The sequence below is a fragment of the Saimiri boliviensis genome, chromosome 17, assembly GCF_048565385.1.
Source record: "Saimiri boliviensis isolate mSaiBol1 chromosome 17, mSaiBol1.pri, whole genome shotgun sequence".
Classification (NCBI taxonomy): Eukaryota; Metazoa; Chordata; class Mammalia; order Primates; family Cebidae; genus Saimiri; species Saimiri boliviensis.
The window spans coordinates 20,861,407-20,884,604 of record NC_133465.1 but is presented as its reverse complement, the minus strand read 5'-3'; the positions used below and the strand labels follow the sequence as shown (position 1 = coordinate 20,884,604).

General features: G+C 51.3%; 1 protein-coding gene and 1 long non-coding RNA gene across 2 annotated transcripts in view; one reads left to right on the top strand and one right to left on the bottom strand.

Moving 5' to 3' along the window:
- Positions 1–8,037: 8,037 nt before the first annotated feature.
- LOC104651604 (uncharacterized) lies at positions 8,038–10,676 on the bottom strand. The gene is made up of 3 exons (XR_745062.3): positions 10,536–10,676; positions 9,993–10,305; positions 8,038–8,380 (listed from the first exon to the last, which is right to left on the bottom strand). It is a non-coding gene; the product is annotated as an uncharacterized LOC104651604 (long non-coding RNA).
- A 698-nt stretch (positions 10,677–11,374) lies between these two features.
- The window catches only part of NXN (nucleoredoxin), a 164,337-nt gene continuing 152,513 nt past the window's right edge, over positions 11,375–23,198 (top strand). The window contains exon 1 of the mRNA XM_039476541.2: positions 11,375–11,849. Coding sequence (XP_039332475.1) covers positions 11,490–11,849 — 360 coding nt within the window. The 5' untranslated portion in view covers positions 11,375–11,489. The remainder of the gene's footprint in view (positions 11,850–23,198) is intronic.

Genomic DNA, 23,198 nt, shown 5'->3' with positions numbered 1-23,198 from the left:
CTGAAGGCAGTGCCATAGCAACATCTGCCCACCTGGGCCAGGGACTCTCAGAAGATGTTGATCAAAAAAAATTCCTCTGCTGGGCATGGTGGCTCACACCTGTAATTGCAACCCTTCGGGAGGCTGAGGCAGGAAAACTGCTTGAGTCCAGGAGGTTGATGCAGTGAGTCATGACCGTGCCACTGCACTCCAGCATGAGCAACAGAATGAGACCCTGTCTTAAAAAAAAAAAAAAAAAAGGGCCGGGCGCGGTGGCTCAAACCTGTAATCCCAGCACTTTGGGAGGCCGAGGCGGGTGGATCACGAGGTCGAGAGATCGAGACCATCCTGGTCAACATGATGAAACCCCGTCTCTACTAAGAATACAAAAAATCAGCTGGGCATGGTGGCGCGTGCCTGTGATCCCAGCTACTCAGGAGGCTGAGGCAGGAGAATTGCCTGAACCCGGGAGGCGGAGGTTGCGGTGAGCCGAGATCGCGCCATTGCACTCCAGCCTGGGTGACGAGTGAAACTCCGCCTCAAAAAAAAAAAAAAAAGAGCCCTCTAAGTCAACAGTGGTCATTTTATTCAGAAGGCTGCACAAACCGCTTCGAAAGGACTAGGGGAGCATTCCATAGCCCAGAGCCTCACAGATATGTCTGAGTTGTAAGAGGATATGACGTGTCTTTATTTATTTATTTTTTTGAGGCGGAGTCTCACTCTTGTTGTCCAGGCTGGGGTGCAATGGCTCGCTCTCAACTCACCACAACCCTCCTGGGTTCAAACGATTTTCTTGCCTCACTCAGCCTCCCGAGTAGCTGGGATTACAGGTGCCCGCCACCACACCTGGCTAACTTTTTTATTTTTAGTAGAGACAGGGTTTCACCATGTTGGTCAGGCTGGTCTCAAACTCCTGACCTCAGGTGATCCACCTGCCTGGGCCTCCCAAAGTGCTGGGATTACAGATGTGAGCCACTGCTCCTGGCCGAAGCAATCCTTCTTTTAAGGGTCTCTGGGCCCCAGAGAAGAAATGGGTGGGAGCCCTCCTGGAAGCCATACTTTTGGGACACTTCGTTCTGGGATCAGGATGGAATACCCAGTCAGGTCTTATGTGAGGGCGGAAGCTCTCAGCTTTTCTCTCTGAAGTGACTTTCCCCACAAGTCACTTTGATTGTCTGGCCTGGTGTGACAGAGGGGATAAGGCCTGACATGGCTGGCTGCAGAAGTGGATGTGGGGCCTCCAGCCATGAAAGTCATGGGGACCCATAGGCAGCAGGTGAGGAAGAGCACCCCAAGCTCCGGCAGGGTCCCCTCCCTCCTGTCTCCACAGTGAAGGTCACTTAGCAGCACTGTCTGTCATCATAGAGAGAGGATTGAGACTCTGTCTCAAAAAAGGAAATTGTTAATACACCATTAATGTACAAGTAAACTCTTTTACAGGCAACTCCCAATTATACCGGATAAGTGTTTTATTTGCATCCATTTTGATTCAGATTTCGTGGAATCAATTATTTCCTAAATGAAGTGGACTGAGAAAACTTTCCTCATCTTTTATCATCAAATGTTCATTTTATACTAACAGCTTTGTTATAATGGAATTCAATTTTCCATGTGTGAGGGATTTTTCTCTTTGATTCAGAACTGCCTGCCGTATTTTAAATATTTCGTTCTGCACTTATAGTAGCTTATTCTTTGAATAAGTTCTTACTCAAACATTCAGAAACTTTTTTTTTTTGGAGTAAAATACTATCTTCCATATTTTTCTCACATCTATTTCTAGTCTTCCAGTTTCCTTCCCCAAGCAACCTGTTAGTATTTCTTAAATGTCTTTCCAGATCTATTTCATGCATATATATAAGCATTACATTTGATGTGTGTGTGTGTGTGTGTATGTGTGTGTGTGTGTGTGCTTCAGCATGTAAAAGAATTACAAATGGGGCCGGGTGCTCATGCCTGTAATCCCTGAAGTTGAGAGGGCCAAGCTGGGAGGATCAGTTGAAGCCAGGAGTTCAAGACCAGCCTGGGCAGCATAGTGAGACCCCCATGTCTAAAAAAAAAAAAAAAAATAGCCGGGCATGGTGGAGTGCACCTGTAGTTCCATCTACCCAGGAGGCTGCTGTGGGAGGGTCACTGGAGCCTGGGAGTTGGAGGCTGCAGTGAGCTGTGACCACATCACTAAACTGCAGCCTGGGCAGCAGAGCAAGACCCTATTTTTTTTTCTTTTTTTTTTTTTGGAGACAGAGTCTCACTTTGTCCTCCAGGCTGGAGTGCAGTGGTGCCATCTCGGCTCACGGCAACCTCCGCCTTCTGGGTTCAAGCAATTCTCCTGCCTGAGTCTTCTGAGTAGCTGGGATTACAGGTGCCCACAACCATGCAAGGCTAATTTGTATATTTTTAGTAGAGACGGGGTTTCACCATGTTGGCTGGGCTGTGTCGAACTCCTGACTTCAAATGATCCACCCACCTCAGACCCGAAATGTGCTGGGATTACAGGCATGAGCCACCACGGCTGGCCAAGACCTGTTTCTGTAAAAAAAAAAAAAAAAAAAAAAAAAATTACAGGCTAGGCACAGTGGCTCACCCCTGTAATCCCAGCACTTTGGGAGGACGAGGTGGGTGGATCATGAGGTTAGGAGTTTGAGATCAGCCTGGCCAACATGAAACCCCGTCTCATTAAAATACCAAAAATTAGCCAGGTGTAAAAGGCGGGCGCCTGTAATCCCAGCTACTCAGGAGGCTGAGACAGGACAATGGCTTAAACCCGGGAGGTGGAGGTTGCAGTGAGCCGAGATCGCACCACTGCACTCCAGCCCCGGCAACAAGAATAAGACTCCATCTCAAAAAAAAAAAAAAAAAAGCCTGTGGTTTCTACTTCCGCAATTCCACGCTGCCTTCTCTCTCCCAGCACCTACCTACACCAGGGGGAGTCCCCATGATCAGCTGACAGAGAAAGGGAAGACTCACGTCCTGCTTCTGTACCGTGCACAGGCACTGTCCAGAACTGGGCAGCTGCTGCCCGACAGCCTCGTTCTTGGACATCCCTGAAGGGCAGCAGTGGAGGCAGACCCTCTCAGCCAGCAGAAGCTGGAGCAGTATTGTGCTCAGAAGGAGAAATGGCTAGAGGTGAGAGCAATATGGATTCATGGACTATAGCCAGTGATCTGTGGGAGAGTCGGGGACTTGGAGGGAACATGATTGGAAAACTGGTGACAAGGAAACTGAGGGAAGGGGTGTGTGGCAGAAAACACGAAGACACCTGTGTGCTATGTCAATGCTGAGTGACGGAGTGAGAGGATGGCCCGTCCTGTGGATGCTGGTCAGCCTCTTCCCCCTGCCGCTGTTACCGCCCAGTGGGCTCATGAACAAAGTGGCCATGAAGGCAAGCATGAAGCTTATTCGTGGGCTCACACGATAGACTTTTACTCGCCATCCTGGCTACAGCTGCTCTCAGTGACCGATCTGCCAGCAGCCGGGACCAGCCCTGAGCCCCAGATATTCCCCATTCCCTGGGGTGATGAGCCAGCCACCCCGTGACAGGTTGACAACATGGGACCACTTCCGTCTCAGCAGGGGCGGCATTTTGTCCTCACTGGAGCAGACGCTTGCTCTAGATCGGGATTTGCCTTACCTGCATGCCATGCTCCTGCCAGATCTCCCGTGTCTGCGGACTCACAGGATGCCTCACCTGCTGTCAGGGTACACCACACAGCATTGCTTCTGACCAAGGAACCCACTTCTCAGCAAAGAAAGCATGGCTGTGAACCCATGCCCATGGACTCACTGCTAAAAACGTCCTAAAGGGCCGGGCGTGGTGGCTCACGCCTGTAATCCAAGCACTTTGGAGGCCAAGGCAGGCAGATGACCTGAGGTCAGGAGTTCCAGACCAGCCTGATCAACATGGTGAAACCCCGTCTTTAAAAATAAATAAATAGGCCGAGCACGGTGGCTCATGCCTGTAATCCCAGCACTTTGGGAGGCCGAGGCGGGTGGATCACGAGGTCAAGAGATCGAGACCATCCTGGTCAACATGGTGAAACCCCGTCTCTACTAAAAATACAAAAAATTAGCTGGGCGTGGTGGCACGTGCCTGTAATCCCAGCTACTCAGGAGGCTGAGGCAGGAGAATTGCCTGAACCCAGGAGGCGGAGGTTGCGGTGAGCCGAGATCACACCCATTGCACTCCAGCCTGGGTAACAAGAGCGAAACTCCGTCTTAAAAAAAAAAAAAATAAAAATAAATAAATAAATAAAATAAAAACGTCCTAAGTGCTCTTACCATCTGCCCACCATCTTGAAGCAGCTGGTTTGATAGAATAGTGGGATGGCCTTTGGAAGACTCCATTGCAGCACCGGCTGGGTGGCAAGGCCTTGGAGGGCTGGGGCAGAGTTCTCCAGGAGGCAGTATTTGCTCTGAGTCCAAATGGAGTATAGGGTGCTGTTTCTCCCACAGCCAGGATTCATGGGTTCAGGAATCGAGGGGTGGCAGTGAGAGTGGCACCAGTCGCTAGTATCTCTAGTGCCCCAGCAGCACGAAGTTTGCTTCCTGTTTCTGTGACCTTCTGCTCTGCTGGCCTAGGGGTCTTATTTCCAAATGGAGGAATGCTTCCCCCAGGAGACTCCGCCGTGATGCCACTGAACTTCCAGTGAAGACTCCTGCTGGGCCCATTTGGCCTCCCACTGCCTCTGAATCAACAGACAGATGAGAGAGGTTCTGTGCGGCGAGGGTGGTCGGTCCTAGATTGGACCACGAGTCCACGACTGAGGTGAGCAAGGGTATGTCCGTTGTAGAGGGGGTCCTGCAGGGTGTCTCCTAGTGGACCACGGCCTATGACTTGGGCAATGGAAAACCACAATAGTTCAATCCAGGCAGGACTACCAAGGGCCCAGACCTTTCAGGAATGAAGATTTGGGTCACTCACCAGGAAAAGACCACAACCCGCTGAGGAGCTTACTGAAAGCAAAGGGAATACATATTGGGTAGTGAAAGAAGGTCATTATAAATACCAGCCATGGCAGGCACAGCGGCTCAATCCCAGCACTTTGGGAGGCCAGGTGGGTGGACCACCTGAGGTCAGGAGTTCAAGACCAGCCTGACCAACATGGTGAAGCCCTGTCTCTACTAAAAATACAAAAAACTGGCCGGGCGCGGTGGCTCAAGCCTGTAATCCCAGCACTTTGGGAGGCCGAGGCGGGTGGATCACGAGGTCAAGAGATCGAGACCATCCTGGTCAACATGGTGAAACCCCGTCTCTACTAAAAATACTAAAAATTAGCTGGGCATGGTGGCGTGTGCCTGTAATCCGAGCTACTCAGGAGGCTGAGGCAGGAGAATTGCCTGAACCCAGGAGGTGGCGGTTGCGGTGAGCCGAGATCGCGCCATTGCACTCCAGCCTGGGTAATAAGAGGGAAACTCCGTCTCAAAAAAAAAAACAAAAACAACACTAACCAGGTCTGGTGGTGGGTGCCTGTAATTCCAGCCACTCATGAGGCTGAGGCAGGAGAATAGCTTGTACCGGGGAGGAAGAGGTTGCAGTGAGCCAAGATCCTGCCATTGCACTCCAGCCTGGGCCACAAGAGCAAAAGTCCATCTCAAAAAAAACACCCTAATATCACAATAAAGTGAGTCACAAATTTTTTGGTTTTCCAGTGCATATAAAGTTATGATTAGGCTGGTGCAGTGGTTTCTGCCTGTAATCCAGCACTTTCGGAGGCTGAGCCAGGTAGATCACTTGAGGTCAGGAGTTCAAGACCAGCCTGGCCAACATGGTGAAACCCCATCTCTACTAAAAATACAAAAATTAGCTGGGCGTGGTGGCACACGCCTGTAATCCCAGCTACTTGGAGACTGAGGCAGGAGGAGTGCTTGAACCCGGGAGGTGGAGGTTGCGATGAGCTGAGATCATGCCACTGCACTCCAGCCTGGGTGACAGAGCAAGACTCCATTATGTTTGCACAGCACTATAAGCTATTAAGTGTGCAGTAGCATTACGTCCAGAAAAGAATGCATAAAACTCCCTTAAAATAGTTTGTTGCTAAAAGATGCTAATGCTCATTTAAGCCTTCAGCAAGTTGCTTCGGTGTTGACAGCTGGTGGTGACTGATCAGGATGGTGGTGGTTGCTGAAGGTTGGGTGGCTTTGGCAAAAGTTCTTAAAATCAGCCAGCAGGCTGGGCGCGGTGGCTCACACCTGTAATCCCAGCACTTTGGGAGGCCAAGGCAGGCAGATCATGAGGTCAAGAGATTGAGACCATCCTGGCCAACCCCATCTCTACTAAAACACAAAAATTAGCTGGGCGTGGTGGCACGCACCTGTAGTCCCAGCTACTCTGGGGGCTGAGGCAGGAGAATTGCTTGAACCCGGGAGGTGGAAGTTGCAGTGAGCTGAGATCGCGCCACTGCACTCCAGCCTGGCACCTGGCAACAGAGCAAGGCTCTGTCTCAAAAAAAGAAAAAGAAAAGAAATCAGACAGCAGTGAAGTGTGCCAGATCCACTGGCTCTCACTTTCATGAAAGATTTATCTGTAGCGTGTGACATTGTTTGATAACAACAGTAGGACTTTTTTCAAAATTTGGAGTCACAACTTAGTTGATGTGATGTTCTAAGTCCCTTGCTGTCATTTCAACAGTGTTCACAGCATCTTCCCAAGGAACAGAACCCGTCTCAGGAAAGCACTGTCTTTGCTCAGCTACAGGAAGCAAGTCCTCATGGGTTCCAGTTTGATCATGAGATTGCAGCAGTCTCAGCCACACCTTCAGGCTCCACCTCTAACTCTAGTTTGCTCATTGTTTCTACCATGTCTGCACTTTTTTTTTTTTTTTTTTTTTGAGATGGAGTTTCGCTCTCGTTGCCCAGGCTGGAGTGCAATGGCACAATCTCAGCTCGGTGCCAGGGTTCAAGCCATTCTCCTGCCTCAGCCTCCTGAGTAGCTGGGCTTACAGGCATGAGCCACTGTGCCTGGCCCACATCTGTACTTTCTTCCTTCACGGAAGACATGTGACGGTTGGAATCAACTTCTTCCAAACTCCTGTTAATGGTGATATTTTGACCTTCTCCCATGAGTTACGCATGATTTTTTTGTTGTTGTTGAGAATAGGTCTTGCTCTGTCACCCAGGCTGGAGAGCAGTGGTGCGGTCATAGCTGACTGCAGCCTCAACCTCCTGGGCTCAATCAATCCTCCCACCTCAGCCTCCTAAGTAGCTAGGATTGCAGACATATGCCACCATGCCAGCTAATATTTGTTGTTTTTGAGATAGGGTCATGCTCTGTCACCCATGCTGGAGTGCAGTGGCACAATCACGCTCACTGAAAGCCTCAACCTCCCGGGCTCAGTTTATCCTCCCACTTCAGCCTCTTGAGTTGCTGGGACCACAGATGCGTGCCACCACACCCGACTAATTTTTAGTAGATACAGGGTTTTGCCATGTTTCCTAAGCTGGTGTCGAACTCCTGAGCTGAAGCAATCCACCTGACCTGGCCTCCCAAAGTGCTAGATTACAGGCATGAGCCACCACACCTGGCCTACATCACGGGTGTTACTGTTTCTGAAGACCAAGGACTGATTTATGCATCTTAAAAGTGACAAATATTTATTCCGTGTGAATTTTGTATGACATCATGTGCCTTAGAATGCAATTTCTGAAGAGAAACTCTGTATTATGTCTGTTCTGTACAATACATGTTGAGGCTCATTCGTGTGTGTGTGTGTGTGTGTGTGTGTGTGTGTGTGTGTATTTGAGACAGAGTCTTGCTTTGTTGCCCAGGCTGGAGTGCAATGGCACGATCGTGGCTCATTGCAACCTCTGCCGCCCAGGTTTAAGCAATTCTCCTGCCTCAGCCTCCTGAGTAGCTAGGATTACAGGTAGGTGCCACCATGCCCAGCTAATTTTTTTGTATTTTAAGTACAGACAGGGTTTCTCCATGTTGATCAGACTGGTCTTACTCCTGACCTCAGGTGATCCACCTGCCTTGGCCTCCCAAAGTGCTGGGATTACAGGCATGAGCCTTTGCCCCTGGCCATTCATAAATATTTTGAAACAATAATTTTCATAATAGCCAAGTCAATTCATGTACCGTCACTAGCTAAACACCAGTGGGGCATTCTCCTTAAGTGTACTACATAAACAGAGAGTGATTTCTGTAAGCCAGAGGACACTGGCTAATTCTTCACAGGATGCCAAATGACTCTGTTTGGGCTTCTTGTAACACCCACTAGAATTATGATTTGGGGACCATTTCCATTGCAAATCCCCTCTTTCCACACCCCTTTAAAAGGCAGCTGCGATATTTGGCTTCTAACCAAGGCCTGCTGCATCCACAATTCTCTAAATTTTATTTATATTTCATGTGCATTCCCCAGGTGCCAGATGCTGGTTTGGACACATTCCAGTGGAAAGTGCTTTCCTGTAAAATCAGAAAAGCAAAATATGGAACAAACCTCCTTTTTATATCAGACCTCCACCACGTATACCAAAGTTAAGTATGCTGATATTTGTAGTCCCCCAAATTGCCTGCTCACTAGTGCCTTGTCCTTGGCTGTCATAGCATGTAAATGCTGATAGCCCCGTCATGTTTCTTTTTTATGAGAGGGAGTCTCGCCCTGCTGCCCAGGCTGGAGTGCAGTGGTGTGATCTTGGCCCATGGCAACCTTCACCTCCCGGGTTCAAGTGATTTTCCTGCCTCAGCCTCCTGAGTAGCTGGGATTACAGGTGCCCTCTACCACAGCTGGCTCAATTTTGTATTTTTAATAGAGTCAGGGTTTCTCCATGTTGGCCAGGCTGGTCTTGAACTCTCGACTTCAGGTGATCCTCCCACCTTGGCCTCCCAAAATGCTGGGATTACAAGTGTGAGCCACCGTGCCCAGCATATTCCTTTAGTTTTCATAATTTTTTTTTTTTTTTTTTTTGAGACGGAGTTTCGCTCTCGTTACCCAGGCTGGAGTGCAATGGTGCGATCTCGGCTCACTGTAACCTCCACCTCCTGGGTTCAGGCAATTCTCCTGCCTCAGCCTCCTGAGTAGCTGGGATTACAGGCACGTGCCACCATGCCCAGCTAATGTTTTGTGTTTTTAGTAGAGATGGGGTTTCACCATGTTGACCAGGATGGTCTCGATCTCTCGACCTCGTGATCCACCCGCCTCGGCCTCCCAAAGTGCTGGGATTACAGGCTTGAGCCACCGCGCCCGGCCTAGTTTTCATAATTTTGAAAGTGTCTGAGTGTAGGAATCTCATGCTTTTTCAATAGTTCCTAATCTACCTACTCAATGCATGAACTTTTCAAATAGAATTTGGATGAGATGAAAAAACATTGTAACCCATTTACAAGATTTTAAAAGATACCGAGTAATTTAATATATATGATATGAGTAGCTTTAAGTGTTTTCACCAAGGGTGGGTGGTGGCTCATGCCTGTAATCCCAGAATTTTGGGAGGCTGAGGTTAGCAGATCACTTAAGGCCAGGAGTTCAATACCAGCCTGGCCAACATGGAGAAACCCCGCCTCTACTAAAAATACAAAAGTAGCCGGGCGAGGTGGCACCCGCCTGTAGTCCCACCTACTCGGGAGGCTGAGGCAGGAGAACTGCTTGAACCCAGAGGCACAGGTTACAGTGAGCCAGGATTCCGCCATTGCACTCCAGCCTGGATAACAAGAGCTAAACTCCCTTAAAAAAAAAAAAAAGTTTTCACTAAAAAGTGATGGTTTCTGTGTGTGTTTCATAATGACATTGTCTCTACAGTGACCGGACTTTCAGCATGAGTTTCCTCAGAATCAAGTGGGAAGCTGACTTTGCAGCAGGGCTCTAGCGTGCTTGAAGGCAGTCATCTGCGCCTAGGGTCTCAGCTGTGTCATGAGCGGTACGAGGAGGTGACTGAGAAAGCGGATATAATTTGTAGAGACGCCAGTCCACACTCGGCTTCCATCGCCACCTGCTTCCACCTGTTTTATACGGTAACATTTCGCCCCGCTGAAAACCCGTACCCTTCCTTCCTCTACCCTAGAAAAACGGAGAACCTACCATGTGAAAGCGTTTTTGTGCAGAAGGCTTGACGTTACATTCTGAGGTTTAAATTCGCTCCCGAACGGCGTCCTGTGGGGTGTGTGCACCTGGTGTCCCGCCGGGACCGTTTCTCAGCTGGAGTCCGCTCGGCCTCAGGGCTCACTCTGCCCTTCGGTGGCGGGGGACGCTCCGAAGCGGCGGGTTTGCATCCTCCACGTGGCCGGCCGGGACCTGCACCTGCTGCGCGCGGCTGTGGGAGCCGGAGGACCCGCCCGGGACCTCGGACCACCTGGTTCATCCAGTTTCTCCCTGAGCGCAGACAGCGTCCCGCCTGCGAGCAGGAAGAACAAATCCCTAGAAACGTCCTCAACGATCCACAAACCTGACCCGGCGCCCGAGCGGGTTCGGGAGCGCGGCCAGCGTGTTCCGGAGGCGCGCGGGACCCTTCGCGTCCATCTGAGGGGCTGACCCCCGGACCAATCCCCACGCTGCGACCCGCACCCCGCAGGTATCTGGGGGTTTGTTCTGCCTCCCGGGTTCCCGGCAGCCGGCTAGACCCACCGGAAGCGGCGAGGCGCCCTCGGCCCCCTTGGACCAGCTCAGAAACACCCGAAGTCCGTGTCCAGCCAGGACCGCCCCTGCAGGAGCACCCGGGCCCGTCAGCACCTGGGGGAAGAGGGGCGAGGCGAGCGGAACGAGGGGTCAGGGGGAAGCGGGGGGCACGAGGGGGCGGGGCGAACGAGGGGCGGGGCGAACGAGGGGGCGGGGCGGAGGCGGCAGGAGGGGCGGGGGAATGAAGGGGCGGGGCGCAGGCATGAGGGGGCGGGGGGACGGGGAGGTGGATGGGACGAGAGGCGGGGGCACGAGGGGGCGGGGCGGGGCCACGAGGGGGCGGGGCGGGGGCACGAGGGCGCTGGGCGGCGGGGGCGGGCTTTGTACAGGGAGGGAGGGGGAAAAGGCCGGGAAGAACAGGGCCGGAGTGAGGGGCTCCGCCGGGGGCCGGGGTCTCCGGGAGGTCTGGAGGGAATTTAGAATCGGGGGGTGGAGAGGAAATGGGGGCGGGGCTGCAGCCCGAGAAGCGCTGGCTCAGGGACTCTTCTCCTTTCTTCACGTCCGCCCAGGTTTTCCCGGGAGAGTGGGGTGTTGCAGGTCCGGCTTCTCTCCCGAGCGGTCACCCCGCATACCCGGCCAGCAGCTGCGGACGCGGCCGGCCGCAGAGGGGGCGTGACGCAGACCGGAGGGGCGTGGTGGGCAGAGGGGGCGTGGCGGAGGTCGGCGGAGGGGCGTGGAGCGGGCGGGCAAAGGGGCTGGCGCGGGCTGAGGGGGGCGTGGCGCGGGCGGGCGGAAGGGGCGCAGCGCAGGCGGAGGGGCGTGGCGCGGGCGGCCCTCGTGGGCGGGGCTCCGCTCTGCCCAGCGCCCGCCGCCGCCGCCGACGCCTCCGCCCGCCGCGCGGACTGAGGGAGACCGAGGGAGCCCGGGGGTCGCAGCCGCCTGCCCGGCCTGCGGTGGGCCAGGATGTCGGGCTTCCTGGAGGAGCTGCTGGGCGAGAAGCTGGTGACGGGCGGCGGCGAGGAGGTGGACGTGCACTCGCTGGGCGCCCGCGGCATCGCGCTCCTCGGGCTCTACTTCGGCTGCAGCCTGAGCGCCCCCTGCGCGCAGCTCAGCGCCAGCCTGGCCGCCTTCTACGGGCGCCTGCGGGGGGACGCGGCGGCCGGGCCGGGGCCGGGGGCGGGGGCCGGGGCGGCGGCGGAGCCCGAGCCGCGGCGGCGCCTGGAGATCGTCTTCGTGTCCTCGGACCAGGACCAGCGGCAGTGGCAGGACTTCGTGCGGGACATGCCGTGGCTGGCGCTGCCCTACAAGGAGAAGCACCGGAAGGTGAGCGGCCGGGCCTCGCCGCCCCTGCCCGCCCCTCCCCCGCCGCCCCTGCCCGCCCGCCCCTGCCCGCCCCCCGCTGACTGCCCGCCCCGCCGTCCCCCGCCCTCCCCTACTGTCCACCGCCCCCGCCCCGCTTACCCCCGCTCCCCGAACCCCACTGTCCCCCTGCCCTTCCCCCGCTGACCCCTGCCCCCCCACTCCGCGCTGTGTCCGCGCCCTCATCCCCAGGACCAGTCTCTGGCTCAGGGGTACCGCGGCAACTCCTCGATGCGGGCCTCCCTAGGCCCCCGGGACCCCGGCTCGAGTCTCCCCCCACCCCCCGTCCACTCGCGTTGGGAGCCTCGGGTAGGGGCGGCTGCGCTCGGGGGCGCGGGTTCCGAGATCTCTTCACCCCTAGCAGAGGCGCCGGGAGGGAGGGGTCCCTTTCCTCCTTCGCCAACCCCCGGGTCCCCACTGTGGGGAGGGGAGAGGAGGCCGCGCGCCCCCCGCCCGCAGTTCCGGGAGCGGGAAGTTTCCTCCCGAGAGAAACCGCTTTCTTGGAGCCCCTTCCCAGGGACCGAGGGGCCGAGGCCGAGGTCAGGCCACCCCTAGCCCCAGAGAGGCCGCCGGTGACCGTGGCTGTGGCCGAGAAGGGCGCTCGCCCATCGATCCCCCCGCGCGCCCCTCGGCTCAGGCTGAGTTCGGGGCCCCGGGGGAGCTGCATTGTCTCGCGTCCCGCCGGCCTCTCCGGAGCCTCCGGGCGCGGGAACGCGGCGCGGCGCGGCGCGGCCAGGGGTGGGCCCTGTTGTCTCCGCCACCTTCGCATCATCGGGGCCCACCGTCTGCGAGGAGGATTGGGGGAACGCACGCTTGGCGTACGCTCTCCCTGTCTCCCGGTTCGCTGCTGAGAGTCATTGGGGTCTGAGTGTCCCCCTCGGGTGCAGAGGTCTGTCTCTGTTATAGTACGAAGCGTTCAGGACGTTTTGTGATGAATGGAGTCGGGAAAAGTTCTGGAGCGCTGTTGCTAGTGAGTGTGGCTCGTGCAACGTGTGGATCCAGCCCCTTCCCCGTTTGAGGAAAGCCCGTTTCTGGAGTGGACTCTGGGGGCTACTCTGGGGGCGTTTAGCTTCCTCTGGGGAGCATGGTGAGGCTGCCACGTGTTCCTTTTATGTGAAGAGACTCTTGCTGAGAACAGAATTTACATTTGGTGGGAGCAGAAGCTTATACCTTGTGACCCCAGATGTCCTGAGGAAATCACCCATCCCGAAGCAGTGTAAGGTAGAGATTTAGGATTTAAAGTGTGACATACAGTTCGTCCAGTGCGGTTTGTACATTTCACGTGGGGAAAACACAGGCTCACGGCCCGTCCGAGGCAGGAGTTGGCATGTTAGCTGCTCTCTGGGTTGTCTTGCCCATTTTGATTGACGTGGTTGATAGATTATGAATATGCATGGCCACTACTTTTTGATTCGAAATATGGAATCCTTTGTTTTCCTTGGTGGTGGTTTTTATGATACTTTCTTGGGGAAATAATGTCCAGAAAGTGATTTACCAAAAAAAATTTTCATTGTTGGGGCAAGTTTCTGTTACGTCTATTTAAAATAGTGTCTGTATCGGGTGATACGAATGATTTCTAGCTTTTGAAAATAGAGAGTGATGGTAAAATATTACAGGCTTAAGGCCTGTTGTGTTATTTACTGAAGAGGAAATACATTTTTTGGTTAGTAAAAATATGGAGCAAACAGATGTTTTGCAAATGCCTGAAGCTTTTTCTGAAAAAGGAGAATATTTGATAGACTGTGGCTGGTTCTCTATACCCTGGACAGGCTGTTTGCATGACGAAGAGTATTATGCAGCCCTAGGTTGGACCTCTGATTCCTCCATGATGAGCTTCTGGATGACGTGGGATGGACTATCATTTGAAAATACAGTTCAGATGCTGGACGGCCCAAACCCTGGAGTGTTATTAGCATCTTAAACATGTATTTTTTTGCTCAGAGTTTTTCTGGCTCAAGTCCTATACTTGATTCTCTAAATCCAGTCCAGTTTTCAAGGAAGCAGTTTCTGCCCTGGGTCGTGAAGAAACCACTCAAGATCTGACCCCAGAAGCATTCTTATTCTCGGTGAGAGAGACACCAAGGAAAAAGACTCCAGCTGTCTTTCTTATGGAAAACATACTCTTGGAAATGACAAAAGCTGTGTACAGACTGTAAAAGGAAGTATTTTCCCCCACTTAAAACCAAAGAGATGTACAACAAATGCCTTCTCTGTAACTGAGTTATTGTCCCGTTTGAAGTTAGGGTGTTTAGAAGCCGATGAACTGGTGATGCTAATTTCACCTTCAGAGCAAGTGAAGAGCCTGGAGTGCCCCCAGGTGAGGGCACTGAACGGGTGAACGTGTGCCCCCCCCAGGTGAGGGCACTGAACGGGTGAACACGAGCACACCTTGTTGATGGACTCTGATCATGCCGTTGCACCAACTATAAAAATAGCTTTAGAGAAGGGAATTTTGTTTCACACTGCAGGGAAACCAGAGTTCCAGATTGCTGATTATTTTTTTCAGTTCTCATTAACATTTGTTCTTTCCCATGGGGGTAACAAAGGATATGGTTCTCATTAGCTATTGGCTGGCATTTTTCTAAAGAAAATTGAAAAATTATGGTGGGTAAGGAGAATGCTGTATGCTATTTCTTTTTTTCTTTTATTAATCTCTCCTTTATGTAGTAAAAGAGTCTGGGATGGCCATGTACGCAAAGCCTGCATTTTGCCTGGTTCCTCTCACCTTGACTAAAGCTGAGAAAACAGCAAAAGGAAAAAAAAATTACACAAAATTGTTCTGTTTCTGCCTGTTGTCGTGGTAGGCACAAAAGTAATTGAAGCTTAATGTTTTCGGCTTCCAAAACGCACATTCGTATGTAGCTGTGCAGAAGCTGTAATTAGATGATACTAGAACTTTGAGTGCGTTATAAGAATAGTTTTTATCAGCAAATGTATAATCTTGAAGTTAAGGCAGTTAGGCGTGTTTTACAAAGTAGGTTGGTAGATGGCTTTCAGATTTCTAAAGAGAAAGAAGGTGATGGGTGGTCGGGAGGGGTGAAATTTGGACTTTGGGGATTTGGTCTGTCCCTCTGGCTTAGTGTGTGTTTCTCAGTCATCAAGACTGGAGAGATCCGTCTCCAGCATCCACTTGAGCGTCACAGACGTGAGCACTGATTTTGGTTCTAAAGCCTCGGAGCTCAGCTTTGTGTGGGCTGGATCAAAAACACATGGTCGGGGCCGGGCGCGGCGGCTCAAGCCTATAATCCCAGCACTTTGGGAGGCCGAGGCGGGTGGATCACAAGGTCGAGAGATCGAGACCAACCTGATCAACATGGTGAAACCCCGTCTCTACTAAAAATACAAAAAATTAGCTGGGCATGGTGGTGCGTGCCTATAATCCCAGCTACTCAGGAGGCTGAGGCAGGAGAATTGCCTGAACCCAGGAGGCGGAGGTTGCGGTGAGCCGAGATCGCGCCATTGCACTCCAGCCTGGGTAAAAAGAGCGAAACTCCGTCTCAAAAAAAAAACACATGGTCGGTATGGGGGTGTGGGTGCGTCAACACCTGAGGGTGCAGACCACTGGCCTTCCTCTGGATGGTTTTGTGAGGCTCTGGTGTTGGCCCAGGACTTCCAGATGACAAGGGGAAGAGAAAGTCTGCAGAGTCGGAGGACCCTGATCCAGCATCCCTAGTCAGCTTGCTCCAGCCGGGGGAAGTGGAGTCTCCCTCTGGCTGCTCTGGGTGGTCCCTTCAGTTCAGATTAAATGAGAGGCTTGGCTGAGAATTCACCTGCATCCCTTCGGCTCCCTGGGTGGGGCAGCACTTGGTAGCAACCTCCAGGCTTCCAACTCCGCTCTCACATGCTTCCTTGAATGCAAACACTGTAGCCAGGAAGGGAACAGTTTCTAAGACAGCACTGTGTCTTTTCTTTGTATTCACTTTCAAGGTGGTAAAAGATGGCAGAAAGGTGCAGACTTGAAAATTAGGATTTTCTGCTTTCTTCATAAGGAGCCTGGACAGCCAGGACAGGCTCCTGCTGGTGATTATGTTTCTGGAACCTGGGTCAGTGTATTAGTAATAAAGGATAACAGTCCAGAGCAGGCCGGGCGTGACACCTCACACCTGTAAGCCAGCACATTGGGAGGCCAAGTTGGGAGGATCACTTGAGCCTAGGAGTTCGAGAACAGCCTGGGCAACATAGTAAAATATCTCTACAAAAAATAAAAATTAGCTTGTCATGGTGGTGTGTGCCTGTGGTCTCAGCTGCTTGAGAGGCTGAGGCAGGAAGATGGCTTGAACCCAGGAGGTTGAGGCTGCAGTGAGCCATGCTTGAGGCACTGCACTGGAGCCTGGGCAACCGTGCAAGACGCTGTCCTAGATGAATAAATTAATAAATAAAATAAAGTCACAAGAGCAATGTTCCCTGAGTCTTTTCCTTGTTCCATTATTTGTCATGTATTTTTTAAACATCATTTTTTTCTCTGCATAATAAGGCAGTCTAATATATGGCTAAAAATGCAGATTCTTTAGTCTTCTGCTTGAGTTCACACCCTGGCTCCGCCATTAGTATTAGCTGTGTGTCCTTATGCAAGCCGACACCTCTGTACCACAGGTTCCTTTTCCATTTGTAAAGGGGACATGATAATAGCATCTGCCTTGTGTAAAGGCTGCATGAGAAAATATCCACGTGCCTGGCATATAGTGAGCGCTCAATAAATGCTGTTATTTAAAGTAAATGCTCATTAAGGCGTTCATTTCATAGCTTGAACCTTTGGAGTGTCTCACATCACAGAACTGCAAAAGTGTCACGAGGTGTATTTTTAAACTTTTCAAGCCAGTGACTTACAAGCATACAAGGGGATTTCATGAAGGATTAAAAAAAATTGCCCTAGAATGGCCGGGCGCGGTGGCTCACGCCTGTAATCCCGGCACTTTGGGAGGCCAAGGCGGGGAATCACCTGAGGTCAGGAGTTCGAGACCAGCCCGGCCAACGCAGCAAAACCCCGTCTCTACTAAAAATACAAAAATAACTGGATGTGGTGGCGCACGCCTGTGTTCTCAGCTACTCGGGAGGCTGAGGCAGGCGAATTCCTTGAACCCCAGACGACAGAGCGAGACTATCTGTCTTGGGGAAAAAGAAAAATAAAAAAAATTGCCTCACAAGAGATTGTAACGGAAGAAAGAACTAGAAGAATGAAAGAACGAAAGCTAATGAAAATGGAAGAAAGATGTTCCTTACAGTTCTGGGTATTACTGGTATTTACTGAGCTCTGTGTTGATATCTGCCAGTGACGCTCCAGACCGCTGTTGATCAGTGCAGCCTGAGAAAGATTTAAGTTACCCTTCAGTTCCCATTTAAGTAACTCGAAGATGATCAGGCATTCTTCTTGAGAGAAATCATGTACAGAGCAGTCATTTTGTGGTTTCCCAAAGCTATTAGGTGTGTCTTCTGCTCACCTGTTTGCTTAACTGGGCCACTCAGAAGTTGAAGTATAACTCGTCTTTCGCGTGGGAAATGGAGGGTGCTCGTCTCCGGAGCAGTGGAAACCCCACCTCGAGCCTGGGCCTGCCTCCCTTCCCAGCTCCGGAATGCTGTGGGAGAGGTTTGCTCAGACATGTAGGGATTGCAGGGTTGGCTCACTTCTCCCAGTGAGCAGCTCAGGCCTGACTCTGGGTAGCTGTCCACAGCAATTGCTAATTGATTGTCTTCTGATACGGGTTGGGATGAGTACCAGAGCACAGTGACCACTGGAAGTTATGGTCACTGATTTGATTCTCCTTTTAAAAAAATTGCTGGCTGGGCGAGGTGGCACACGCTTGTAATCCCAGGATTTTGGGAGACTGAGGGGGGTGGATCACCTGAGGTCGGCAGTTCGAGACCAGCCTGGCCAACATAGAGAAACAGTGTCTCTACTAAAAATACAACAAAAGCCAGGTGTGGTGGCACCGCTTGTAATCCTAGCTACTTGGGAGGCTGCAACAGGAGAATCGCTTGAACCTGGGAGGCGGAGGTTTCGGTGAGCTGAGATTACGCCATTGCACTGCAGCCCAGGCAACAAGAGCAAAACTCTGTCTCAAAAGAAAAAAAAGTCGGGTGCGGTGGCTCATGCCTGTAATCCCAGCACTTTAGGAGGCCTAGGCAGGCAGATCACAAGGTTAGGAGTTCGAGGCCAGCCTGGCCAACATGGCAAAACCCCGTCTCTACTGAAAATACCAAAGTAGCTGGGTGTGGTGGCTTGTGCCTGTAATCCCAGCTACACGGGAAGCCAAGGCAGGAGAATCACTTAACCTAGGAGGCAGAGGTTGTGGTGAGCCAAGATCGCACCATTTAACTCCAGCCTGGGCAACAAGAGAGAAACTCCGTCTCAAAAAAAAAAAAAAGTCTCATATCTGCAGACCTATCATGCCGTGCTTTAGTATTTAATTGTTTGCATTTCTCTAGCGTCTTTCTTCCACAGAACTCAAAATGCACGTATATTACATCTTGCAGCAACTAATAATCAGTAGAATTTCACAATTCTAACTTTTCAAAGTATGTTAGAGTTGAGAAATTGAAGCCTAGAGAACTGATGATGAGATCAGAGTCACAGTGCTGGAGGAAAGCACTTGGCTGAACTTGCTTAAATTCAGCTTGGCCGGGTGCGGTGGCTCACGCCGGTAATCTCAGCACTTTGGGAGGCTGAGGTGGCTGGATCACAAGGTCAGGAGTTCAAGACCAGCCTGGCCAAGATGGTGAAACCCCATCTCTACTAAAAATTAGTACCAAAAAAATTAGCCAGGTGTGCTGGCAGGTGCCTGTAGTCCCAGCTATTTGGGAGGCTGAGGCAGAAAAATCGCTTGTCCCCGGGAGGCGGAGGTTGCAGTGAGCCGAGATCACGCCGTTGCACTCCAGCCTGGGTGGCAGAGCAAGACTCCGTCTTAAAAAAAAAAAAAAAAATTCAACTTGGTCCTTTCTGTTCATGAAATTGTATCTTAAGAAATATTCACATCAAACATTCTGCGTGGAGGAGGAGGGAGCTGTGAGTTTGCTTCAGATGGCTTTCTAGGTGTGCAGCGACCGCTCTGAAGTGAGACAGAGATAGTTTAACAGCTTGAAATATTGGCTGGTTGCTTGGAAGGCCAGAGAGCCAGACCTCTTTTCTGTTCTGCCAGTTTTTTTTCTAAAGGTCTTTTTAATGATGTGGCTTTTTTTAGTCAGTGACGTGGCCCCAACTCCCCCTTCATCCTGTGCGAAGCCTGCGGGCTGCCCTCGTGCTTTTTGTTCAGAGACAGAATTGAACTTCAGGTATCCTGCCGAGATCCGAGGACTAAATCAGAACTCCCTTTTATGAGGTTTGCAGAAACTGCTGTTCTGACTTCTTCTGACTTCCAGTGAAATCTCAAAAATGTGCTTTCTGCTTCATGACGAGAAGGAAGTCCAGTAATTGAAAGTTGCCCCAGTGCTGTTACTCGGGACTGAAACCCGTCATGGAAACTTGGGGGCCATGGCATCTGTGATTAAAAGCAAACGTAAATTTTCTGCGGCTTGCTGGTCGTAACTCTTGCGCCACACACACAAGTGTATTTTTGTATGAACTACATGAGAAAATCCTTTTAAAGAAACAATGTAAGCTTCACTTCATCTCTCCCTTCCATTAAATCCGTCAGCCTCTCCCCTGCTCACTGTGGTGTTTCAATACAGGCACCAGTTACAGGTAAATTCAAGTGAAGTTTCTGCAGTTAATGATGGTTTTATTTTAGATGGTGGTTGAATAGTCACAGAACGGGGTGTGGTGAGTTTTGCTGTCCAAGGGATAGGGTTTCCTCTTTGTTTTCCTAGGACAATTCCATCCAGATGCATCAGTTCTACAGTTTTCTATTTGTCTTTTTTGGTCAATATCCCTGGGCTAAAAATCCGAATGGATTCAGTCTGTTTTAAGATCAGAAGACGTTGCTTTTTCTCCTTTAAATGTGATCAGGTCAAGACAGAATTTTCTTTTGATCGTGGCAGCTCACAGTACAGCTGTCTCATCTGTTACTCATTTTTCAGGTTTTGATGTGAAATCTGAAGATTGGGCGGGACAGTGTGGGATAGGGGAAGATCTCGGTGTGACCCTTGCAGCCCCAGACAGGCGCACATGTAGGCGTGAGTGCAGCGTTTTTCAGCTTGGGGCATGTACTTGATTGCAATTGTAAAAATGGTTTATACCCATGGTCCTTCAAAAATACTTCATTATTATAAGTGAATATTTAAAGTATGTTGCATAGTAGAAAAAGAATACGGACTGGCCGGGTGCAGTGGCTCACGCCTGTAGTCCCAGCACTTTGGGAGGCCGAGGTGGGCAGATCATGAGGTCAGGAGTTTGAGACCAGCCTGGCCGACATGGTGAAACCCCATCTCTACTAAAAATACAAAAATGAGTTGGGCGTGGTTGGGGGCACCTGTAATCCCAGCTACTCGGGAGGCTGAGGCAGGAGAATGGCTTGAACCTGGGAGGTGGAGGTTGCGATAGGCTGAGATCACGCCACTGCACTCCAGCCTGGGCAGCAGAGCGAGATTCCAACAATTAAAAAAAAACAAAACAGAATGTAAATCTAGATCCGGGTTTCCTAGGTTTGGATCCTGGCTCTTTCCGGCAGCGTGACTTTGGGGCCGGTTATGGAATTTCTGTCTCTAGTTTCCTGGTGAGTAAAATGGAGCTGATGCTGCCAGCCTCTGAGGATTGTTGACAAGGACTGAATGATGTAATATTTGACAAGTACTTACGATAGTGCCTGGTGCATAGTGCGTGCCATGTAAATGTTTATCACAGACACTTGGGTGTTCCTTCCATATTTTATGGCTATTTGGATTACAGGAGAGAGGAATTCAGCCTTTTTACCTCTTTGTACCCCTCCCCCATTCCAAAGCACCTAGACTATCACAGAAGCTGGTTTCTCTTTATTTTCTTTTTCTTTCTTTCTTTCTTTTTTCCTTTTTTTGGGACTATGTCTCCCTTTGTTGCCCAGGCTGCAGTGTAGTGGCATGATCTTGGCTCACTGCAACCTCCACCTCTTGGGTTCAGGTGATCCTCCTGCCTCAGCCTCCTGAGTAGCCAGGATTACAGGTGCCTGCCACTATGCCTGGCTAATTTTTGTATTCTATTTATTTAGTATTATTATTTCTTGAGACAGAGTTTCGCTCTTGTTGCCCAGACTGGAGTGCAATGGTGCAATCTCGGCTCACCACAACCTCTGCCTCCCGGGTTCAAGTGATTTTCGTGCCTCAGCCTCCTGAGCAGCTGGGACTACAGGTGCCCCCAACAACGTGTGGCTGATTTTTGTATTATTGGTAGAGATGGGGTTTCTCCATGTTGGCCAGATTGGTCTTAAACTCCCAACCTCAAGTGATCCGCCTGCCTTGGCCTCCCAAAGTGTTGGGATTACAGGTGTGAGCCACCGCACTCGGCCATTTTTGTATTTTTAACACAGAGTTTCACCATCTTGACCAGGCTGGTCTCGAGCTCCTGACCTAAAGTAGTCTGGCTGCCTCAGCCTCTCAGAGTGCTGGGATTACAGGCACAGGCCACCGCACCTGGCCATTTTAGTATTTTTAGTAAAGACAGAGTTTCACCATTTTGGCCAAGCTGGTCTCAAACTCCTGACCTGAAGGGGTCTGCCTGCCTCGGCCTCCCAGAGGGCTGGGATTACAGGCACAAACCACTGTGCCTGGCCTGTCTTCATTTTCTTACTAGGACAATAATTGTCTGTCAGTTGTTGATTTGATGACACCTGTATCTTCAATTTTTTGTTTGTTTGCGTGAGAGAAGTCTCACTCTGTTGCCTGGGCTGGAGTGCAGTGGTGCGGTCATAGCTCACCGCAGCCTCCACCTGGGCCCAGGCGGTCCTACCACCTCAGCCTCCCGAGTAGCTGGAACTGCACGTGTGCTCCACCATGCCCAGCTGCTTCCGTGAATCTTTGCATATGGGTGTAATTCTAGACCATCTCTTCGACTAATTAGGTGCTCAGTTTTACTGAATGGATTCCGTCCTGTCATCTGAGCTGGAAGAGGCCGGTGGGGGCCAGGGTGGTTAGGTACTGGTCTGTGAATCTGTCTCTTGCCATTATTTATTTTGGAAAACTTTAAACATCATGCAGGGCCGGGCGCGGTGGCTCACGCCTGTAATCCCAGCACTTTGGGAGGCCAAGGTGGGCGGATCACGATGTCAAGAGATCGAGACCATCCTGGTCAACATGGTGAAACCCCGTCTATACTAAAAATGCAAAAAATTAGCTGGGCATGGTGGCGCGTGCCCATAATCCCAGCTACTCAGGAGGCTGAGGCAGGAGAATTGTCTGAACCCTGGAGGGGGAGGTTGCGGTGAGCCGAGATCACGCCATTGCACTCCAGCCTGGGTAATAAGAGCGAAACTCCGTCTCAGGAAAAAAGAAAAAAAAAAAAACCATCACACAGGTAGAGAAAACAGCACACCCAATCCCCACATCTACCCACACTCAACAGTGACCAACTCATAGACACGGCTCCCGCACCCCACCCACTCAGTGATCTGGAAGACGGTCCCAGCTGTCATATCATTTCCTTCATAAGCATTTCACTAAGTAACCCTTAAAAAGCATGACCACAGCGTCACACCTAAGACATCTGTTAGAGCTTTAATATCAGCAGATACCCAGTTAGCATTCACTTTTTCCTGATTGTCTCCTAATTTTTTTTTTTTTACAGTTGGTTTGTTTGAATCCAAATAAAATCTACACGTTCCATTTGTAGCTGTGTCCCTGAAGCCTCTTTTAACCTATAGTTACCGTCCCTGCTTTTCCTTGTGATTTACCTGTTGTTCTTCTCTGTTTAAATTTGTTCTGTCCCTGGATCTGCCTCCTTGCCACATTCCTCAGCGTTTCTGTTCCACATTTTCCCCCTTACCTGGGTGTGTAGAATATCGACGCCTGGGTTCAGAAGCGTCTGAGTCTCCTCTAGGGGAGAGGTCCAGACGTCAGTCACCTTTAGGCCTGGGTGGCACAGATGCCGTCTTGGTGTGGGTCCTTCCCCCGGGAGACTACTTGGCTTGAAGAACAGCAGATGCCCCTTCTCTCTCCCAAGTGAGCCTCTGGGTCCTCGGAGCGCTTCTCCTGTGGCGTGGGTTCGCGTTTCCACACCCGCCCCTGCCGTTCATGTCCATTGCACTCCAGGCTTCTCTGGACCCCTCCACAGCCGTCCCCACTCCTAAACACAGACTCCAGTGTGGTTTGCCTGGCATAGAGGCAGCTGGTGGCCTCACCGCCTTTGCTGTCCAATCTTTTGGCTTCCCTGGGCCACATTGGAAGAAGAAGAATTGTCTTGGGCCACACATAAAA